The sequence below is a fragment of the Mustela nigripes genome, chromosome 5, assembly GCF_022355385.1.
Source record: "Mustela nigripes isolate SB6536 chromosome 5, MUSNIG.SB6536, whole genome shotgun sequence".
NCBI lineage: Eukaryota > Metazoa > Chordata > Mammalia > Carnivora > Mustelidae > Mustela > Mustela nigripes.
Genome location: NC_081561.1, coordinates 68,099,674 through 68,119,979, shown reverse-complemented (window position 1 = coordinate 68,119,979; position 20,306 = coordinate 68,099,674). Strand labels below are relative to the sequence as shown.

Genomic DNA, 20,306 nt, shown 5'->3' with positions numbered 1-20,306 from the left:
AAAGAAAGAAAGAAAGAAAGAAAGAAAGAAAGAAAGAAAGAAAGAAAGAAAGAAAAGCAAAGCTGAGAGTTTTCCCCCTAAGGTCGGGAACACAACAGGGATATCCACTATCACCACTGTTATTCAACGTAGTACTAGAATGGGTACCTGGGTGGCTCAGTGGGTTAAGCCTCTGCCTTCGGCTCAGGTCATGATCTCAGTGTCTTGAGATAGAGCCCCGATTCGATCTGCTCAGCAGGGAGCCTGCTTCCCTCCCACTCTGCCTGCCTCTCTGCCTACTTGTGATCTCTGTCAAATAAATAAATAAAATCTTAAAAAACAACAGCAACAACAACAACAACAACAAAAACATAGTACTAGAAGTCCTAGCCTCAGCAAACAGACAACAAAAAGAAAAGGCATCTGAATCGGCAAAGAAGTTAAACTCTCACTCTTTGCAGATGATTTGATACTTTATGTGGAAAGCCCAAAAGCCTCCACTCTAAAACTGCTAGAACCCATCCAGGATTTCAGTAAAGTGTCAGGATATAAAATCAATGTACAGAAATAAGTTGCATTTCTAAATTTCTAAATAAGTTGCAAGACAGAAGAAAGAGAAATTAAGGAGTCAATTCGATTTACAATTACACCCAAAACTGTAAGATACCTAGGAATAAACCTAACCAAAGAGGTGAATAATCTGTACTCAGAAAACTATAAAGTACTTGTGAAAGAAATTGAGGAGGACACAAAGGAATGGACAGATGAACAAATATTGTGAAAACGTATTTGGAAGAACAAATATTGTGGACTGGAAGAACAAATATTGTGAAAATGTATTTGCTACCTAAAAGCAATCCATAGATATAATGCAATCCTTATCAAAGTACCATCAATCTTTTTCAAAGAAAAGGAACAAATAATCCTAAAATTTATATGGAACCAGAAAAGACCTCAAAGAGCCAGAGGAATGTTGAAAAAGAAGTTGGTGGCATCACAATTCTAGACTTCAAGCTCTATCACAAAGCTGTAATCATAAAGACAGTATGGTACAGGAACAAAAACAGACACATAGATCAATGGAACAGAATAGAGAACCCAGAAATGGATGCTCAACTCTATGGTCAACTAATCTTCTACAAAGCAGGAAAGAATATCCAATGAAGAAAAGACAGTCTCTTCAACAAATGGTCTCATTTCATTCTTCCGCATGTGACTGTCCAATTTTCCCAACACCATTTCCTTATACCACACACAAAAATAGACTCAAAATGGATGAAAGACATCAGTGTGAGACAGGAATCCATCCAATCCTTGAGGAGAACACAGGCAGCAACCTCTTCAATCTCAGCTGCCGCAAGTTCTTCCTAGAAACATCACCAAAGGCAAGGGAAGTAAAGGAAAAAATGAACTATTGGAATTTCATCAGGATCAAAAGCTTTTGCACAGCAAAGGAAACAGTCAACAAAACCAAAGACAACTGACAGAATGGGAGAGGATATTCACAAACGACATATCAGAAAAAAGGCTAGTATCCAAAATCTATAAGGAACTTATCAAACTCAACACCCAAAGAACAAATAATCCAATCAAGAAATGGACAGAAAACATGAACAGACATGTCTGTAAAGTAGACATCCAGATGGCCAACAGACACATGAAAAGTGCTCAATATCACTCGGCATCAGGGAAATACAAAACAAAACCAAAGTGAGATATACCTCACATGAATCAGAATGGCTAAAATTAACAAATCAGGAAACGACAGATGTTGACAAGGATTTGGAGAAAGGGGAAGCCTCCTACACTGTTGGTGGGAATGCAGACTGGGGCAACCACTCTGGAAAACAGTGTGGAGGTTCCTCAAAAAGTTGAAAATAGAGCTACCCTACAATCCAGCAATCGCATTGCCCTAAAGATACAAATGTAGTGATCCGAAGGGGCACGTGCACCCAAATGTTTATAGCAGCAATGTCCACAATAGCCAAACTATGGAAAAAGTCCAGATGTCCATCAACGATGAATGGATAAAGAAGATGTGGTATATATATATACAATGAAATACTATGCAGCTATCCAAATCCCAAAATATTGCCGTTTGCAACGATGTGGATGGAACTAGAGTGTATTGTGCTAAGTGAAATAAGTCAATCAGAGAAAGACAATTATCGTATGATCTCTCTGATATGGGGAATTTGAGAGGCAGGACAAAGGGTTTATAGGGGGAAGGGAGGGAGAAATGAAACAAGAATGGGACCAGGGTAGGAGACAAACTGTAAGAGACTTAATCTCATGAAACAAACTGAGGGTTGCTGGAGGGGAGTGGGGGAGGGATAGGGTGGCTGGGTTATGGACACTGGAGAGGGTATGTGTTATGGTGAGTGCTGTGAAATGTATAAACCTGATGATTCACAGACCTGTACCCCCGGGGGAAAACAATACATTATATGTTAATGTTTTAAAAAGTAGGTATTCATTCATTCAATAAATATTTGTTGAGCACTTGGTACGTGAATAAAAATCTAACAAAAATTCCTGCCTGGATTGAATTTACACTCTCCAGGGAGGCAGTCTACGAAAAATAAACGTTAAGTAAATCATAAAGTGAGTTGGATGCTCTTAAGTGGAATGTGAGTGGGGTAAAGGGATGAGGAATTCCAAGGAAATAAGGAGATGCGCAGTTACCGGCTTTCAAGAGGGTAAGCAGTAGAGGTTGGAGAGTGGCCATAACTTGAAGGATTGGAAAAGCTCAGCGCATTTGGAACTCAGGATGAGAATCCCCTGTGTTTAGCAGACTGGAAATGAGAAGGAAAAGTAACAGTCCCAAAGAGAGGAAGAGATGGTATCAGAGACACAGCGTGGGTATTAGTTGTGAACTTGACAAGAAATGTCTTTTCTTCACATGGGGTGAAGAAGGAGATTTTGAGGGAAAAAGGAGTGATGTTGACACCTAGATTGCGGAAGCCCTCCCCATGCTAGGCCTACCTACAAAATTTTAGGTCCATCTTTTGTGACAACCTTCTAGGTCACAAAAATACAGAGAATTCTTGGATATAATCATCAGCTCGGAAATCGAGTAGTAGTGCCAGTTTATGTGCGTTACCTGTTTCTTCTTCTAGTGACAAAACTCACATTCCAAAACACACATGCTCCTTTGGTTAACTGCGCTTTTCTTTTCCTGGGTTCCCAGGAGTAGCATCAGAAAAGTCAGGATTTTCTTTTAAATTAATTAGAAGCATTACCAGTTGATATGCTGTGAGCATCGTGGCTGGCCTTACCCATCTGATAAGCTGAGGACCTCAGAGTACAGCTGATAGGGTCTGATTTTGCAAGCAATTAGATATTCTGCATATTTATGGATAGATGAGTTTCTGCTTCCAAGGAACTCATAAGTTAATATTTAATGAAATCATTTGCCTGGGGATGTTTTGTGCATTCCTGTTACTCTCCTGAATGCTTTATATTTGGTGTTGCATCTCAAACTCCGAAGTAAGTGACAGACTTGTCAGGACTGTTTCACAGACACATATCTATCCCATGTCAGCAGGTTTATTTCTCTGTAATTAACCCTCAGAAAAGACATCTTTCTCCAGGCCAACCAAAATCTCTTTGTGAGAAGCACTCTAATTATGTATTTGAATCACAGGTAATATTTAAGAAAATCACATTAGACTGAAGCCACTTCACTATTACTTTCAGAATACTTAAAAGGGTGAAAAATTTAAAAAAAATTAACAATGTTTAGTCATTATTCTTGGAAATGTGACCTCAAAAACAAGCATAGGATATAGTACAAGCATTTTTTGGAACAGTATAAGTGGTTGTAATGTGGAAATCAACTACCTGCAGAATGAAGGGAAGAAATTGCTACCTTGCTGTTTATACAGTGGGTGATCTGAAGCATGGGATTTCTTAGAACATCATATGTGGGTAAAACTTTTAACATTTTCAGAAAACACTGCTTTCTTTCAATTAAGCTTAGACAACAAGCTGACATGCTTTAGAAAACTGGTGTCTCAAAACGTCAAGGGAAAATGTGAAAATAATGACTAGAACTCATGAGTAGAAAAAAGTTTATATATTTCACATAATGAAACTATGTATATAAAAGTGAGCATTTATTTCATCTATACATTCAAATCTAAACAAACTCAAATTATTTAAAATTGTGCTATGGCATATTTTGGACACCATCCATCACCACCCCTAGCTTGGCCTCTTTCCACTTGATACCAGTAGTATTCCCTGACTTGTGACAAACAAAAATATCTCCAGGTGTTGTCAGATGTTTCCCGGGGGGGTGTAATCACTCCAGTTGAGAACTCAGCACTAGACAATGCTGTCAAAAATCTCCAGTTAGGTAACTTCCAGGTTTTTCTTACATCCCATTTTCTAATTATCTGAAATCTAATTAAAATATTGGTCCCTCTCTGGTGAAAACAGTTGATTACTATTACCCCTATTTATTTCTCCACTTCATTTTGTAAAAATAAGAAATCTAAGGCAGTTATGCGTAACAGTTACTGAGGAATAATACTGCAAAATACCCATTAAAAAAGGAGGGGGGTCATCAATCCAAATCCATAGGATGTAGCAGTTGAAGTTAACTTCAAAATGGAAATATCAGATACTCTATACAAGTGTAACTATGTTGTTAATGACTAACCTACATTCAGATCTCTTCATTAGCTCAGGCTTTCCAAATTCTTTGAGCCAAATGTCTTTTTTTCCTTGTCCTCATTAAATCAACTTAAATTGTTACTATTACTGATGGGAAAGTATAAACATGGTCAGTGGCAGATAACCCAAATAGTCTGATCTGGGAGTATATCTCATTTTTATTTTTTGCATTCATCAGGATGTATGAATCTGGATGCTAAAATTTATTTTTAGGTCCCGAATCTCTATAAGACAAATGGAGGATAAAAAAGAGAAGTGTTAACAAGAACTTAGACCAAGGCTAAATACTAATTAAGGGTAACTGAACATGGACTTTAATTTCTTCCAAACATTTTTCATGTGCTCATGTGACTGTTTATTTCCAGACACAATAATGAAATACAAAACAGAAGGCAAGACTCTCAGTTTATAGTTTGTGGCTTAAAAAGAATCTCTTTATTAAGCCTCTTAGAGTAGAATTCATTTTTTTTCAAATGTAAGTACAAAAAATTTCTAGGAGTGTCACCAAAAATGTAACCAATGAGTGATGGCACTAGAGATTATTTTCCTTTATTTTTGCTTTTCTGAATTTTCTATTTTTCTACAATTAATGTGTATTTCTAAAACCGTATAAAAATTCTTTTTGTACTCCCTTTTCTCATCAATTTTACCAGTTTATGGCCTATTGAGTAGGATTCTTGGACAACTGGACATTAATCTTGTTTCCTGGGTTTTATTTCAAACTATACTGACCTCCTAATTTTTGTTAAATGCATTTCCTATTAACCAAAGTTAAAATGTACCCTTTGAAAATCCTGATTTCAGATAAAAATTATGCATTAGAAGTCAAGTGAATATTCTATGCAAAGCAAGACAAATCAGAGTTCTTACCGTTCTATTTTCTAGCTTAACAAGGACTGTCAAATTTCTTAAAAGAATACACATATATGTTTTTAATTTGGCATTCCCTATTCAATAAAAATCAATTTAGATTTTAATTATTCTGGAATTTTGAGAACTCTAACAATGGCAAAGCGAATTTTATCTTGCTGTTATCTAGCAAGAAGCAAATACCATTAAGGCTGCAAATGTTTAATCTGGTAAAAAACGTTTAACCTGAGAATACATTTCAATCAAGAACTTACCATCCAAAAAAAAAAGGTATTGCTATCTAGTCATGAGTTTCTCAGTAAATTTCTGCAGGCCCTAAATGTTTAGAATAAATGTAGCATTCACATACTACTATAGTCCATGAAAAGAGTATATTCTTTTATTGTTTTTGTTCATACATGTTAAGTTTCAACTTTCAATAATAAAATTCAATAAATTTGATTCCTCGATCATAAAAACTTGCTTTACACATTATTTACATGTTGCCGAAGTCTACAGTCATACAAAACACCACAAGGATTTGACTCTATGCATGGTACCATCACACAGGAGGAGGGAGCTAATCAAGTAACATACATTCAAAGATTAAATTGTAGATACGCACAGTGTATTTGGCACTGTTCATTAACATTGTAACACCTTCCTCTCAGAGATAGGTATTCTTAAGCCTTAGCCCCAATATGCCAGAATTTTGCTATTCACATCAAAAGCAGCTTTCAAACTTTGTTATAACAGTAATCAGGTTTAAGAAACAAAATACAACCAGAATTGGGAATGGAATTCAAACACTCCAAGTTTTTGCTATGCTCTAAGCTGCCATCCTTAAAGTCGGTTTAATGTGATTTTTCCATTGTGGGGAGTGTCAAGAAGAAACAATGTAAAGACAAAAACCTTGAGTACACACAAAGACAAACAACAGTTTTCTTTAAGGTTATCAATTCTTCTTGGGAGCGGAAAGGGAGCCCTGATGATACATAACTTGTGATGATCTTGGCAGGAATTACAGAATGACCAACGCCATTCAAGTTGTGGAAACTGATATTAAACTCCTGAGGAGAAGGATCTGGAATGCCTGTTATCTGAATTCAGAATCTTTAGCAACTTATTTTAAGGGTCTCTTCCTAGGACTAGAATAGACTCAGGTAACAGGTTATAGGTTTATTGTGATGTGTAATACTAAATACTACACTGTTATGAAATGGAAAGAGGAAAGTACAAAGACTCAACCATTAAACTTTTAGCAGCTTTGGCTATATCCCAGTGGGTAATTTTTTTTTTTTTTTTTTTTTAACTAACTTCATTTTAACAAATAAATCTCTTCCCTTCAATCAGGCCCATTAAATTTAATCCATTAAAGCCATACATTTTCCAGAATGTTTACAAAAGACACATATCGTGTTTATAAAGGACATAAATTCAGTCTCAAACTAAGGCAAAAAAGCCTCAATAGAACATGGATCACAGTACAGTGGGACAGAAATCAGATATTGTCTAGTAAAGTTCAGAGATAGGCTACAGTTTCACATAAAAACTTTCAGCAATAAATTAAGACTTAAAAAAAAAGTCTTAAAATGTACAAAGGACTATGAAGTGCAAAGTAATGTCACTGGACCAAAATTTAGTTTAATCATTTTATTTCAAGTGTAATTTTTAAAATCATAAATGGGGTTTTGTAATCCAAAGTGGAAACAATTATTCTTCATAGCTTCAGAATATGACAAGCAACTTCAGATCTTGCTTTCCAAACCCAGTCTTCTTTGCTATTTTTCAGACTTCTGAGACCTAGTATTTAAGCTGCTCCATTCCAAATGTACAGTTTTAGACAACTATTGTACACTTAAGATTTTACTGAAAGCAGTCCATCAAATATAAAGACTGGTTTCTATCCAAGGATCAGCAGTGAGGGAAGAAATATTAAACACCTATCAAAAAATCACTTATTCATTTAAAAAATAACAGAATCAGTGCTATTCTCTGTCATGAAAGAGAACATGTAAAATTAATTTAAATTACTTTTGTGGACTTTGGTAATCTTTTATTACCCACACAGACCTCAATCTTACTTAAAGTTCTTTTAGGCAAAGTCACCATCAGGATTTAGAGTAAAATGAGTAAAAATCCTGGGTACTAACACAGCCCGAAATGTGCTATTCCAAAGAGGAACAGGTTACTACTTTTGAAGAAAAGAGCTGCCCTGATAACTTCCCTCAAATGCTTATTTTAGTATATGTGCTGCCGAAGCGAGCACCTTCAAATGCTTATTTTAAATAAAAATAGTTAATGGAAATATTTTTTAAACCAACTTTGGGCACACACTGCCCACCAAATGAAAAAGGAAATTACTTTCTTCCCTATTTTAGGAAATTTTCCAACTTTACTTTTAAGATTATAACTTTTTCAATTTTTTACTTTCTAATACAGTATATAGATTTTTAAAATTTTGCATTTCAATGTAGTGAGGGTTCTTTTTCAGATGATCTTCACAACCCAGAACACAGACACCAGAGCAACCCTCAGAAGTCACACTGTTCAACTACAATGAGATGAAAATGGACGGATATCTGAAGTACGTATGCCCTCTGCTCCAAAGCTGAGCAAGCGCTTTTAACATGTGACCAACACAGAACTCCACTCTTCTGGAGATTCCTCAAGCTCAAAACAGTTCCATTTAATAAGTCAATATATTATTCTTAAAAATTAAGTCTGGTCACTAGGAAAGACTGAACAAAAATTACTCCCCTCCCCTCAACACAACAACCAAATAGCTTTAGTCACCCCCTCTGCTCCCCACAAAAATGGGGAAGTAGTGGAGGTTGAAACCTTTAAATCTGAAATTCCAGCTCCTAAAACACTGAGGCTATTTGCTCAAACTGCAGGTCTACGTCTTCCTTCTCCAATACTTCCCCATTTATAAATTTATTTACACACACACACACACACACGCACACGCACTCACACTCACACACATACTCTTACTCTCAAGTAAGACACTTTTTTGTGTTTGTTGATAAATTATGAGGATTATGAACTAGGTGTGTACAGGGTTTCATAGGTGCTTTGTAAACATCAGAGTCACTTGGGTCCTTTTCTCCAAAAGCCTGAAATCAAATTACGCAGCCAGGGATCACTACTTTCCCAGACGCTGTTCACAGGCTGCATATTGACGAAGGGCAGAGAAAAAGTCCTCATAATTGATGTTCAGATGGGAAGGCAAAGAGCTGAAAAGAAAGCACAGGGAAAAAAAGCAATTAAATGATACACTGTAATTTGAAGGGGGATCCAGAAGGATAATGACCCAAAGGAAGTTAAGGACAGAAGAAAGTAAATTCTAAGTGTAGGGTATGTCAAACCTTTTCTACTAAATGACTGCTAAACTCACTGTGAAACAGTCCAAGTAAAAAACTTTCTCTCCTTCTTTCCATAAGAAGAGGAACTTGTATTTTGAGATAGTGATTCAGAACATATAGTAAAGCCTAAGTCTAAATTAATGTAAAACTGGAGACCTATTTATAAAGAATCTCATTCAAATTCACTTTAAGAACTCCTTCCTGAAGCAACCAGGGTAGTGGCTCAGTCATGATCCTGGGGTACTGGGATCAAGCCCCACACTGAGCCCCGCACTGAGCCCCACACTGAGCTCAGCAGGGAGTCTGCTTCTCTCTCTGCCCCTCCCCGTGCTCATGTGAACTTGCACGCGCTCTTTCTCTCTCTCAAATAAACAAATATATAAATAAAATCTTAAAAAAAAAAAAAAAAAAGAAAAAGAACTCCTTTCTGTTAAGAGTATAGCCAGTACTACTTGAAAAGTTTATGAAAGCCAGGATTAACCCTGGCAGAATAGCACAGATCCTTCTATGACTGTATGTTAAAACCATGCGGTGAGCAACCAGTAAGTTTTTATCTCTACCATTTCTAATTGCTCAAGGAGGCAATTAGAGTGTACTGAAAAGGCAAACACTTTAAAGGCAGACTGAACATACAGCCAGAGGGTTCCCCTTTAAGTATTTTAAATACTTAATATAATTTTCAATAATTAACATAAACAATTCTCTAATTTATACAGCTTTATTGTGAGGCTTTGGAAATTCCAAACTGTACCAGAGCCAAACACCAGGTCAGAGTACAAGCCACAGAGTTCCAGTCACATGCACCACTGGGCAAACTACCATGAACGAACTGCTGGCCTGACCGTGTGGTGCTCATAGCTATGCCTTCTTCATCCTTCCTTTTCCCTTCCCTAGCTTTACTGAAATACAATTCACTTACAATCTTGTCCCTTCCTTTAACTGCCCAAAATTCTGAGAGATGTCTCCTTTCCCTCCATTTCCTTATCTCTTAATAATCTCTGCCCTCAAACTTTTATCTCATTCACTGTACTTCAGAAATAAGCTCACAAGATTTCCTCAAAGGACAAAGTCAGCGACCCTCCTCTTGCTGAAGCATCCTTCAGACATCCTCTTTAAACAACCCACTTTCCTCAGTCTTTCTCTTTTATCCTATCAATGGCTTCCTCTCCTTTCATTCCTCAAAAAGCTCTCAGCGCCACTACTCCTCAGTGCCTCCGAAGTGGTCTTGCCATTCTCTTCCATCTCCTTCTCCATATTATAATTAAGACATTAAGACCTAACCGTGCTTCCAGTCGGATGGGCAGCAGACTTCAATATAATGTGACACAGAGCTAGGACAGAAATATGTACAAAAATCCATGAGAAAGTTTGTTACGTGTTAGGTATCTGATATCCATTATCAGACTTAAATCCTCAACTTCTTATTAACATACCCATTTGACAAATACAGAGAAGCTTACACAACTATCCAAAGTCATGTTACTGAATTGCATTGCTAAGATTAGAAAGGAGATACATCTGTTCTACAACACACGCTTCCCTCCAAACCATGCTCAACTTCACAAGAAATCACTGCTAGCTTTCTTGGAGCCCAACCCAAAGGAACCTGAAATCAAACTCAGAAAACCCAAACTCAGAAAAAGAAATGAGAAATAGACACCTATCACAAGAAAACCCAGAGTTTGGAGATGTAGGTTCTAATTTCACTTTATTACAAGCAATAATAAGAGCAATGTCTCTTCCCCCTTCTCCTCACCTATAAAATAAGGAGGTAGGACCACATGGTCTATAGATCTTTCTGCCTGGCATGCTATGCGTTCTTTTCTGCCTTCTGATTCCACAAACCATTTCCCTGTCCTGCCCCTGAACTTGAAGCACTTCTTAAAAGACCAAAAGATCCCTCCGTACTGTGCTCTTCTATATACACCTGAGGAAGTTCCTTTATTCTCACTGGTTCAACTACTACTACTTCCTAGGTACTGTCAGTCTTCAAATACCCTTTTTTTGCCTTGAGTTCTCATCCATGGACCAATTCTAGATCTTCATATGCTCTCCTAAGTGTTTCCACTAAATAGTCTATGGCCTCAAAATCAACTTATCCTTGAATTCAACATTTTCTCTTCAAAAATCAATGTTCCCTTGACTTTCTAGTCTATAAGTGGGGAGTCTGCTTCTCCCTCTCCCTGTGCTGCTCCCTCTGTTGTGCACTGGCATTCTCTGTCAAATAAATAAATAAAATCTTTAAAACAAAATAAATCAAATCAGGGGTGAGCAAATGCAGCCCAAGAGCCTGCCACCTGTTTTTGTGAATACTGTTTTGCTTCGAGAGTCACACATATTTGTTTATGTACTATCCATGGCTGCTTAGCTACACTACGAATGTTGAGCAGCTGCAACAGAGAGGAATAGCTCGAGACTGTATGGCCCACATACTTACCTGAAATATTTTCCACCTAGTCCTTTATACAGAAAGTTTGGCCAACTCTCTTCTAAACAGGCAATTTCATACTCATCACTGTATGATCTCCTAAATCATAGTTATGGACTTCCACTCATTTCTCTACCTCATCCTTTCCCAGATTGAATCTACTCTAGTACACAGCGCCAAACAAATCTTTTAAAATCAGACACTTTATGCTATCCGCAGGTTCAGTGGCTTCCTACTTCCTGTCAAAACTGTTATACATATTCTTTGTGCTGGTATTTAAAGCCTTCCTAGCATCGATACCCAAATTATGCGTTTACACCTTACAGAGGTGACCCCTGACCAACATGGGTTTAAACTGCACAAGTCCAATTACACAAAGGTATTTTTTTTTTTTAAGAGTTTATTTATTTATTTGACAGAGAGAGATCACAAGGAGGCAGAGAGACAGGCAGAGAGAGAGTGAGGAGGAAGCAGGCTCCCTGCCGAGCAGAGAGCCCGATGCGGGACTCGATCCCAGAACCCTGAGATCATGACCTGAGCTGAAGGCAGCGGCCTAACCCACTGAGCCACCCAGGCGCCCACAAAGGTATTTTTTGATAAATGCAGTACAGTACTATTAATTTATTTTCTCTTCCCTATAATTTAAAAAACATTTTCTTTTCTCTAGCTAACTTTATTGTAAGAATATAATAATTGTGTTAATTGGTGTTATTCAGTTGGGCTTCCAGTCAAAAGTAGGCTATTAATAGTTAAGTTTTTAGGGGGTCAAGTTACATGCAGATTTTTGACTGCATACGGGGGCCCCCATAACACTCACATTGTTCAAGGATCAATTATTCTACCATCTAATGCTATAGTGCTAAGTCTCCATTCTGGTACAGCCAGTTCCCTACTTCTTGAAAATGAGATGTTCATTGCTCACCTCCCAGGTTTTTCTACCTTTTCCTACCATCATCCGCTACACTTCTCACCTTTTTTTCTAATTATAGAAATGCTATCCATTTTACATACATACCCCAGAGCAAGTTACATCTTTTTTTTTGTAAAACCAACAACTCTGGCCCACAGAGGTATCTCTCCTTCCTGGTCTCTTATGACAATGTGTATCAGAACCAAATACTTGCACAAACATACTCTCTTGTGTCTGAGTCCTCTACATATGTCTTTATCTTACCACTGATACTGTGAGATACCTGAGGGAAAGGAACAGTACTGTCTCTGGGAATCATCAAGATACCTAGTACAGTGCTAGGCTCAAGAAACACTTGCTGGATTGAACCAAAGTCAGCACATTTTAATTACTTACATAATCTCAGTCAATCTGATGTGCCAGGGAAGAAAGCCTAACGTGCTGTCCACAGGACCAAACTTCAATACTAAATCAGGATCAGGAAAGCCAGTTGAACCTTAAAAAGAAATAAACAGGAATTTAACATGCATTGCTTACAAATAAAATGACCGAAGGCAAAATCTGTTAATCAATTTGGCTTTTTATGCTCTGAGGGTGTTTCCTTTAGAGGTTTTATCCAATCCCCACCACACTGCCCAACATTTACTTTAATATCTATGCTTTTTTCATATGTCAAAGTTTTCTCTAAAGACCATTTAACTGAACTGATTACCTGATAAGAAGGGGTAACCCCACTCCCATTCTAAACCCTACAGGTATCCCCCAAATCCCACCCATCTTTCAACATAAGAGTTCTCTGGGCATTCTGGGAACCACACTGCTTTGGGGGCACAAATGCTTATAGAATCATGTAAGTTCATAGCCTCATATAACTTCAGATATGAAAAGGAACTATAAAAGTAACTACTATCCTTCCTTCCCCAATACCCATTTTATAGCTAAGGACCCACAAAGATCAGCTCCCAGATATCCAGCATAAATGTTCTTTCCAGAGCCCCTGCCCTGGGGTGGGAAAACACTATACACCTGCCTCAACAAAGGCATGGCCACTTGGTCTCACAACCCGGTTTCCATATAAGACCCGGTTTGAGAAAAAGAGGGGATAAGGATAGCACAAGGCAAAAATTTAAAGTAGTCACTGGTAGAACAGAAAAGATGCTATAATCCAAGAGACCCAGGCTCTAACAGTTTCGAATAGCTTCAGTTTTGCCACTAACTTTTGGTCCCATAACCACCCCAGAGCTTAGCTGTTTCATCTGTTAAGTGAGAAGACTAGATGAAACAGGCTCATCCGGCAGTAAATAAAGAATTATTTCCGTAAGGAAGTTTCTTTAAAGTCCATATTAGTAAAGTAAGTGGACTAAGAAGAATATCTATTCCTCGACCTGGTAAAAAGCAAATTCTCTTTAGTTTAAAAAAAAACCAAATTAAATAAAAAATGGCAAGAAGGAACTTCTCACGAATGGTAGTGTAAAGGTGATGAATCCTCCCCCATAAAAAACACATATAAAACTGGACAAAGCCAAACATTTAAGGGGACTAGGCACTGTCCAGAAGCAGACAATTATTCTTTTAATAACAAGAAAACGAAACAAAACAAAACACTAGCCAGAGCGTCAGGTAAGAGCAGTGGTAAGGGTCTTTGTCTCCTGCCTGGAAATGGTCCTAACTCCCCATGCCTCTACCCTCAGTCAAATGGTGAGCACCCCATTTTTACCAGCATGGGGCTCAGAGTAAAACTAGCAGATTTGGTGCTTGTAGACAAAAGGTATACACTCAGTTCGGAACTGGAGATTGGCGGGGGAGGGGGGATGATGATGATGAAAACCTAGGGTTTTGCCAGCTATAAGTGGAAAACTCAGAAGTGAACAAATGAGGAAAAGCCACAGCCTGCTGGCCTGATGTTGTAGCCCCAATGGGGGCAAGCAGTATAATGGTCAGAAATTTACCAGGAAGATCCCCAAAACAAGGGCTCAGATAAGCTCTCCACACACCCACAGCTGACCAGGAAACTGCATACATGCAAAGGAGGAAAGAGGGCAGGGGAAGAGGGCATCAAGAGAGCCAGTGAAAACAAACAGCCAAGAAGACTTGAGAACTGTGGCAACTCTGAATGCACTCTTACATCACACAGAGATCGGGGAAGCCTTACAAACTTAAGGTGTTTGAGCACAACCAGTGTGCATATCATAGTCTGACACATAAAACTAGACAGACACAGGCAATCAGACTAAAAAATAAAATAAAAAATAGAAAATTTGAATGAGCACAGATAGCAGTTGGCATCTTTATATATACACAACATCATCTTGTGCTTAAAAAATCTTAAGACTCTGAAAAATGAACTACCAGAACTATTAAATGAATTTTAGTAAGGTGGCAAGATATAAAATCAATATTTAAAAAGCAACTATATTTCCGCATATTACCAACAAACAATCCAAAAACAAATCGAGAAAACAATCCCATTAATAATGGCAACCAAAAGAATAAAATACTTGGGAATAAAATTAACAAAGTAAGTACAAACCCAAATCCCGAAATTAAAAAACATTGTTAAAAGAAAAATTAGGACCCAAATAAGTGGAGAGATATGCCATGTTCATGGATTGGAACGTTCAATATTGTTAAGATGGCAATATTCCCCTAACTGAGCAAGATTCAACTCAATCCCTATCAAAACAGGGTGTCTCTGTGAAACTGACAAACCTATTCTAAAACTTACATGAAAATGAAAGGGCCCTGAGTGTAGCCAAAGTTGTTTAACTTTGAAAAAGAAAATCAAAGTTGAAAGACATACCCTACATGATTTCACAGTTTACCACAGCAGATGCTGACGTAATCAAGACAGTGTGGTATTTGAAGGACAGACAATATAGAACAATGGAACAGAATAAGAAGTACAGAAATAAATTCAAGGATTTATGGTAAACAGAGTTTCAACAGAGGAGTCACAGTAATTCAAGGAGAAAAAAATGGTGGTAAAATGGTGGTAAAAGAACAACTGATTTTGTTTATCCCACATTATTCACAAAAAATAGGTCGAAATGGATTACAGATTTAAATGTAATAGCCAGAGTGATAAAAATCTAGAAAACAAGAACTGTGACTCTGGGTTAGGCAAAGATTTCTCTTTTTATTATTTATTTATTTATTTATTTATTTATTTATTTATTATTTTTAAAAGATTTTATTTATTAGAAAGAGAGAGAATGAGAGAGAGCACAAGAGGTGGGAGGGTCAGAGGGAGAAGCAGACTCTCCATGGAGCAGGGAGCCGGATGTGGGACTCGATCCCAGGACTCCAGGATCATGACCTGAGCTGAAGGCAGTCACTTAACCGCTGAGCCACCCAGGCGCCCAAGATTTCTCTTTTTAAAAATTTTTTATTATTATTAACATATAATGTATTATTTGTTTCAGGGGTACAGGTCTGTGATTCATCAGTCTTACACAATACACGGTGCTCACCACAACACATACCCTCCCCAATGTCCATCCCCATCCTTCCCACCCTCCTCCACTCCAGCAACCCCCAGTTTGCTTCCTAAGATTAAGAGGCAAAGATTTCTTAAATATGACACCAAATGTGTGATCCACAGAAGGAAAGAAATGATTAACTGTACTTCTTAAAGAGTAAACACTTTAAAAGAAACTGTTAAGAAAAAAAAAGCCATGGATTGTGAGAAAGTATTCATTCATAAATCATACCTTACTACTGAAAAAAGATGTACACCCAAAATACACAGACTTCTGAAAGTAACAAGACAAACTACCCATTAAAGACAGGCAGAATGTTTTGACTAGATTCTTCACCAAGAAGATACAGATGACAAATAAGCACATGAAAAAAGCTCAAGTCAGTAGTCATTAGGAAAATGTGAACTAAAAGCATAAGATACTACACACCCACCAGAACAGCGAAAATTAAACACACACACACACACACACACACACACACAATACTAAGCCTTGGCAAGGCTGTGAAGAATCTAGACTCCTCTACATTGCTGGTGGAATATAAAAATCAGTATAGCCTCTTTGGAAAATAGTTTGGCAGTTTCTTAAACATTCACTCACCACGCAATCTGGCAATTCCACTATTAGCTATGTACCAAGGAAAGGACAACATGTCTGCACAGAGACTGTATGTGATTGGTCACCGCAGCAGCATGCAAACAAACCTAATGCTCATCAACTGATGAATGAATCAACAAAATATACATCCATACAACTGAATACTGTTCAACAAAAAGTAATGAGGTATTAATATATGCAACATGGATGAACCTTAATAATATGCCGAGGAAACAAAGCAAGACATTAAAGTTATATATAAATGATTCCATTTATATATAACTTATAGAAAAGACAAAAGTATAGTCAAAAAGCAGATATGCAGTTGCCTTGCGTGGGAGTAGGAACGGTGATTAACTGCAGTCACAAGAGAACTTTTGGGGGTGACCGTATTCAGAGGGTTTGCTTCCATTTATAAGCAGTTGATCAGGTAGCCAGTCCAGGTGGCTGAGAACTGCAACTGGCATCTGAAGTGGGGACAGTCTTGTGTGTATTTTGGGTGCACCGTATTCAGAGGGTTTGCTTCCGTCCGATCAGTAAGTTAACGTATGGATTTTTCAGGGTTTACTACCCTGAAGATAACACCTGGGCTCAACACTTCAGTACTTCTCCATAGGCTACCTTTGGTCCCTGCATCACTTTCAGGATACCCTCATAAATTACTCTCTGGCTGAGGCATTACAGAATCCAGGAAACAGTCAACTCTCCAATAACCTACACTGAGCCCCTGCAACAGTCTACTTTAAGTCTGTTCATTCAGCCTGAAGACTGAATACAACAGGCAATGAGAAAAGAACAGGACAGTCGGGGAGGAGGTGAGTAGTCAATTTAAGTTGGGACTTAGTGAGGCCACGTGGCCAGAGAGCGACTATGCACTGGGATGAACATGTGTCAAAGTAGAAGAAACAAGAACACGGAGTCAAACAAATGACTGAGTTAGACAGAAAACGCATGATTAATGAGTAAGGTTAAGTGGAAACTCTATGTGAATGAACAAAAAAATGTATGTCTGAAATTGTATGGCTATAGAAGCTATCAACGGACATGAACTTGTTAGAAGTGCTGCCTTTATTCAAAAGGATCAAGGATAATGCCAGTAAGCAGAAGAACCATAAAGTTAATGCAAAAAGTTCCTATGGGGCTCTACAGAGAATCAGCAAATTAAAGGCTTTTTTATAAATAGTTACAGGAAAAAAGAAGTATAATGTTATACTTGGTACAACATGACAAATATAGTAAGTATATTTGGTATCACGTAATAGAAAGTCCTAAAAATAGAGCGATGATTAATGATAAGATTATATTCTTTGGAATGCCTCCTAAAGAGCTGTTAAATTCAAACTTACCAGATAGGTCAAATTAAAAAGACACAGTGAGAAGAGTGTGATATTATAATATAATAAAGAATATATACTTGGTCTCTGTCAAGGTTCCTGGCACAGAGCTCCTAAAATCCTTGCCATTTCCTGAATGATAGGAGAGGAGTATTTTTTGTTATTTATAATAAGCACCCTTCCACCATACCTGAGTTTATGTTAATTATGACTCTTGGTGAGCCTCTAGACCTCTAGATAACTTTAGGAAGGGAGCTAGTTGCCAAAGAAACCAATCATGTGATTAGAAGGCTGAAACTTTCCTCCTTCCCTTCCAACCTCCAGGTATGGAGGGGAAGAGAGGCAGGAGACAGAGTTCAAATCCTAAGAGGCACTGATTTAATTAATCATGCTAACATAAATGAACCACCATTAAAAACCCCTAAAAGACAGGGTTCTTAAAGCTTCCAGGTTGGTGAACACAATGACTGCACCCTCCCCTGCCAAGACCTTGTCCTAGACTCTTACACTGGGCTGCTCCTGACTTGTAGCCTTTATAATCAATGGGTAAACAGAAGTGAAGGTCCCACCTAAGTTCTGTGAGCCACTCTAACAAACTAGCAAACCTTAGGCGACAATCATGGGAACTCCCAATTTATAAGCAGTTGATCAGGTAGCCAGTCCAGGTGGCTGAGAACTGCAACTGGCATCTGAAGTGGGGACAGTCTTGTGTGACTGAGCCTTTAAACCTGGAGAATCAAACACTGGACTACAGGTGGTTAGCATCAGAAGTGAACTGAATTGCTAGACACTCCTGTGGTGTCTGAAGAACTGGAGAACTCACTGTCGGTATGGGAAAATATCCCAGAAGAAGGCTGGTGACAACGTATTCAAGAATATTCATTACTGCCCCCCAAAATCCTCTCATATCCTCTCCTTACCAGTTAGTCCTCATGCAAGTGAGTTGACTACAAATTTCATATCTCAAAACCATTTTCACATGTGGGTCTTTAAAATTTCAGAAACATTGCAAGTGTAAAAACAACAAAATCAGGCGTTATCATGCAAGTGGAACCTAGATGTTCTCCTTCATACTGTACACTTGTGGGACAAAACTAAAAATAAACATATATATATGTGTATATATATATATATATATGTATGACTTACTAAGTAAACGGTCGAACATGTCTACATCCAAATCTGTGGATCTCTTTTGCTGCTGGGCTACTAATTGGCAAAAGTCCTGAGCAGCTCTCACAATATCTGCTTTTCCATCTTCTGGGGAGAGCACCTTCACTGCTGATCGGCAATTTAAAACTGGAGGAAAAACCAAAGTTATTAAATAAAACATCCTGTTCTAGACATATTTCAAAATCTGTTTCAAGAAATATTAAGTTCAGACTAAAATAAAAGTACAGTTGTTCTAGTAAACAAGAATCATTTAGGTCCTTCAAATTCAATATCAAAACATACCTATTTACTCTCCTCTAAAAAGACTCACACATCACATTTTTGTGTATGTATTTATATATCGCCTTCCTTTTAGAGTGCTCAGAGACCTTGTATCTCTGAATGAATCCTCTAGAAAACAGGAATTATAGGCTAGCTTACAATCTTCATTCACCTAAAATGTCATCTACAATCACAGTACAGTTAGCAATAAACATGAGAGAAGATCAAAATGAAGACTGTAAGGAAAAAAATGTGTTTCAATGGAATAGGTATTGTCTACTTTATCAGACTCTGATTCTATTGGACCTATTTTATAATTGATAGGATTCTATCTTATCTATTGATATGTAATTCTTTCTGATATGCAAAATTCTTTTTTATCCAGTAAAGTCTAGCAATGCCAAATTCTTATCTATCGACATGCAAATTCTTTCTTGTCCAGTAGAGGATCAATTATCTTCTCTGTAACCCAACAAACAAACCAGTTTTGCCTCCATTTACATATTCATTTCAGTATTTCTGACCTGTGTGTCCATTCTCTGGACTCTCTTTTGAACTGGTTACAAAATCTGCCTGGTTCCTGGTCTATGAATTAAATGAAATCTTTAACATGTATTTATTTTTTAGTATCTACGAAAATCATAATTTTATCCTTTTCTGAAAATTATCTTTGAACAAGGTGAAGAAAGAAAAGTCTAAATCTGATGATTAAAGATGGTGACAATAAAGTGACAGAATTTACCTTGAAACACAAAACATATCTGCGTAAATTAGATACTCAATTTTATACTCATGCTTACCTTGATCATCTTTGTCATTACTATTTGCAAACTCTGGTGAGTATTTTGAACAATCTAAGCCCAGAAGTTCCTGCTGTTGTTTTAAAATTTCATCCATCAATCTGGAATTATTTCTTTTGAAAATACCTTAAAAAGAAAAAAAGCAAGTAAACCCCAACTAGGTTAATTTATCAACAATTAATGGATGTTTGTTGTGAAAACAACATGCTCCCAGAATTGGACAAATCCCAAATGAAACAAGTGACTGACTGAACCTAACTAGAATCTAAAAGAAAAACACAACAAGATTTTGTTACTATAAGAGTCTAGAGTCAGGCTAATTTACAAAAAAAAAAAAAAAAAAAAAGGGTGATTACTTAAGAGTCAGTATGACTATGATAAAATTAGACTGAGAAAAGCATTTTACTTTTTTAAAAAATATTTTATTTATTTATTTATTTATTTATTA

At 37.3% G+C, this 20,306-nt stretch overlaps 1 protein-coding gene across 1 annotated transcript in view; it reads right to left on the bottom strand.

The window, feature by feature from the left end:
- Nucleotides 1-5,881: 5,881 nt before the first annotated feature.
- The window catches only part of NUS1 (NUS1 dehydrodolichyl diphosphate synthase subunit), a 29,075-nt gene continuing 14,650 nt past the window's right edge, over nucleotides 5,882-20,306 (bottom strand). Inside the window, exons 2-5 of the mRNA XM_059400615.1 lie at nucleotides 19,859-19,984; nucleotides 18,774-18,923; nucleotides 12,611-12,710; nucleotides 5,882-8,747 (exon numbers count right to left, since the gene is read on the bottom strand). Of these exons, the coding sequence (XP_059256598.1) occupies nucleotides 8,657-8,747; nucleotides 12,611-12,710; nucleotides 18,774-18,923; nucleotides 19,859-19,984 (467 nt within the window). The 3' untranslated portion in view covers nucleotides 5,882-8,656. The remainder of the gene's footprint in view (nucleotides 8,748-12,610; nucleotides 12,711-18,773; nucleotides 18,924-19,858; nucleotides 19,985-20,306) is intronic.